Raw genomic sequence first — 2,482 nt, 5'->3', positions numbered from 1 at the left:
GCCAGCCCGCCCCTCACCGCGCTACCCCGCCCCTCACCGCGCTATGTGTGCCGGCGCTCCCCTGCCTCCTCGCGGCCGCTTCCCACCCGGCGGGGCGCGCTTGGCCCCGCTCTGAGAGCAGCGGCGGGGCAAGGAGCGAGCGGAGCGGAGCGCAGCACGGACGTGCCGCCCGGCGCGGAGCGGCGCGGAGCAAAGGGAACGCGGCGCCATGCGGGGCTCGGGGCTGGCGCTGGGGCTTGGGCTTCTGCTGGGTGCGGCGTGGCTGGCGTGCGGGCAAAACGAGACGGAGCCCATCGTGCTGGAGGGGAAGTGCCTCGTGGTGTGCGACTCCAACCCCACCTCCGACCCCACTGGTACAGCGCTCGGCATCTCTGTGCGCTCCGGCAGCGCCAAGGTCGCCTTCTCCGCTATACGCAGCACCAACCATGAGCCCTCCGAGATGAGCAACCGCACCATGATCATCTACTTCGACCAGGTGCGAAGCGACGGCGGGGCTCCGGGCGCGCCGCCGCGTCAGGACAGAAGTTGCTGGGGGAGGTGGTGGGGTCGGGCCGGGGCTGCGCCGCGCCGCACCGCAGGGCCTTGCCCACGGGAAGAGGGGGCGCTGGGGGCCAGGCGCGGCCGCGGGGCATCGGAGCTGGGTGGCGACGGCGGCTACCACAGAGGTGCTGACGGTGCCCTTCCCTTCCAGGTACTAGTGAATATCGGCAGCAACTTCGACTCGGAGCGGAGCACTTTTATCGCGCCTAGGAAAGGGATTTACAGTTTCAATTTTCACGTGGTGAAAGTGTACAACAGGCAAACCATCCAGGTCAGGCACAAGCGCCGTCGCTTGCTCCGTGGTCACCGTGGGAGGGAGCTGACCGTGTCCGCGGCCCGGCGGCGACGGGAGCCCTGCGGGCGGCGGGGCGGGGGCAGGCCCATGAGCCGCTGCCGGGAGCGCCGACCTCCGGGCGCTTCCCCGCCAAAGGGAGGGTTCCCGAAGGGCCACACAGCCCCACCAGGCCTCCGCCTGGCCCTAGCCCGCAGGAGCCGTGCAGGGACGGGAGGTGAGAGCCGTCGCCTCCCAACCTGCCCGAGACGCGGAGCACCGCGGGAATCATTCCAACCGCGACCCCCGGTGGGCTCCTCACCCGCCCTTTGGTGCAGAAAGTCTCACAGGGTTTTGGTGTGAAGGGAGGTGCCAATGGCATGGATACGATAGTGAATATAATGCTGAGAGCATGTATTCATGTACCCTATCCGGGCCTTGTATATGTTGTTCAATGCATACACACCTCTACATAGGGATAATAGCGGCCTGAAGCCAGGTAGCATAACCGAGACAGGAAATCTGTCTCTGTAGCAATGCACATTGCAGAGCTGAATGTACAGCTATATAGCAACGTTCTGGTATAAGCCGCTTCACACATCTGGACTGGACAGGTAGTGTATTATTAATGTGGGGTGCGCTGTCCTAGGATCATTAATGTGAGCTGAGCAGAGCTTATCGACTGTGTTGTGGCATATTGTCTTTGCTGCCTAACAAAGGAAAACTACCTCTTGAATACACTTCAAACGCGCCGACTCCAGCGGCTGTGGCTCTGCTACTTGCTGTCTCTGAGGTTTCATATAAAGCCATTCTTCAATAAGTATGAGCAGACCTCTTTTCATAGCCTGAAAACACAGGCACCCTATTGAAATTCTTCAAAATAGGATCAATGTCCTGTTTTATATGCACCGAGTGTTTTGATGTGGTTGTCTGTCTAAAACAGCGGTGAAAAGCTTCTTCCTTTAGAGTACATGCCTTAACTGGGTTTGGATTGATATTTCATTTTTATGGGGAGGGAGTTTCAGCTGTCAAAAGAAGCCCTCTCTTAACTAAGCATATCACCTGCTAGGTGAGCCCTGGTGGTGTCCTTGTCTGACTTTAATTGACGGAAGGCTTTGTTTTATCTTGCTCTTTAGGTCAGTTTGATGCTAAATGGGTGGCCAGTGATTTCTGCCTTTGCAGGAGACCAAGATGTGACCCGAGAAGCTGCTAGCAATGGAGTCCTGATTCAGATGGAGAAAGGAGACAGAGCTTATCTAAAACTGGAGAGAGGAAACTTGATGGGAGGCTGGAAGTATTCAACATTCTCTGGATTTCTAGTGTTCCCACTTTAAATATCTTATCATCCAAGAAAAAGGAGGGATCTCTTACAACTCCCAAGTCATAGCTGTGTTTAAAGAGTTGTGGATCGCAGACTTTTTACATTCAAATATTAAAGAAGCTAAATCCTGCATAGGTTTGCATACATCTGCTTTGAAGAGTTACTACTTATTTTTGTTGTGTTGCAGCCAACAGGCAGGAGACCCTATAATTGATCAACCCCCCCATTTTTATTCCTCTCTTCTCCCACAAAATTAGTTCCCAAGTGTGTCACTGGTGTAATCTGCCACTGGTTCCCCATGGTTTCTGCCTCACAGAAGTAGACTTTAGATTTTTTCATTGTTCTTTACA

The 2,482-nt window shown here is 55.8% G+C and overlaps 1 protein-coding gene across 1 annotated transcript; it reads left to right on the top strand.

Moving 5' to 3' along the window:
• Positions 1-208: 208 nt before the first annotated feature.
• CBLN1 (cerebellin 1 precursor) lies at positions 209-2,145 on the top strand. Its single transcript, XM_054389715.1, has 3 exons — positions 209-475; positions 692-811; positions 1,948-2,145. Exons 1-3 carry the CDS (start codon positions 209-211, stop codon positions 2,143-2,145), a joined length of 585 nt encoding a protein of 194 aa, XP_054245690.1.
• The last annotated feature ends 337 nt before the right edge of the window (positions 2,146-2,482 follow it).

Source organism: Indicator indicator, chromosome 19 (assembly GCF_027791375.1).
Source record: "Indicator indicator isolate 239-I01 chromosome 19, UM_Iind_1.1, whole genome shotgun sequence".
NCBI lineage: Eukaryota > Metazoa > Chordata > Aves > Piciformes > Indicatoridae > Indicator > Indicator indicator.
Note: the sequence above shows the minus strand (reverse complement) of the source record. Positions and strands in the feature narration are given on the sequence as shown.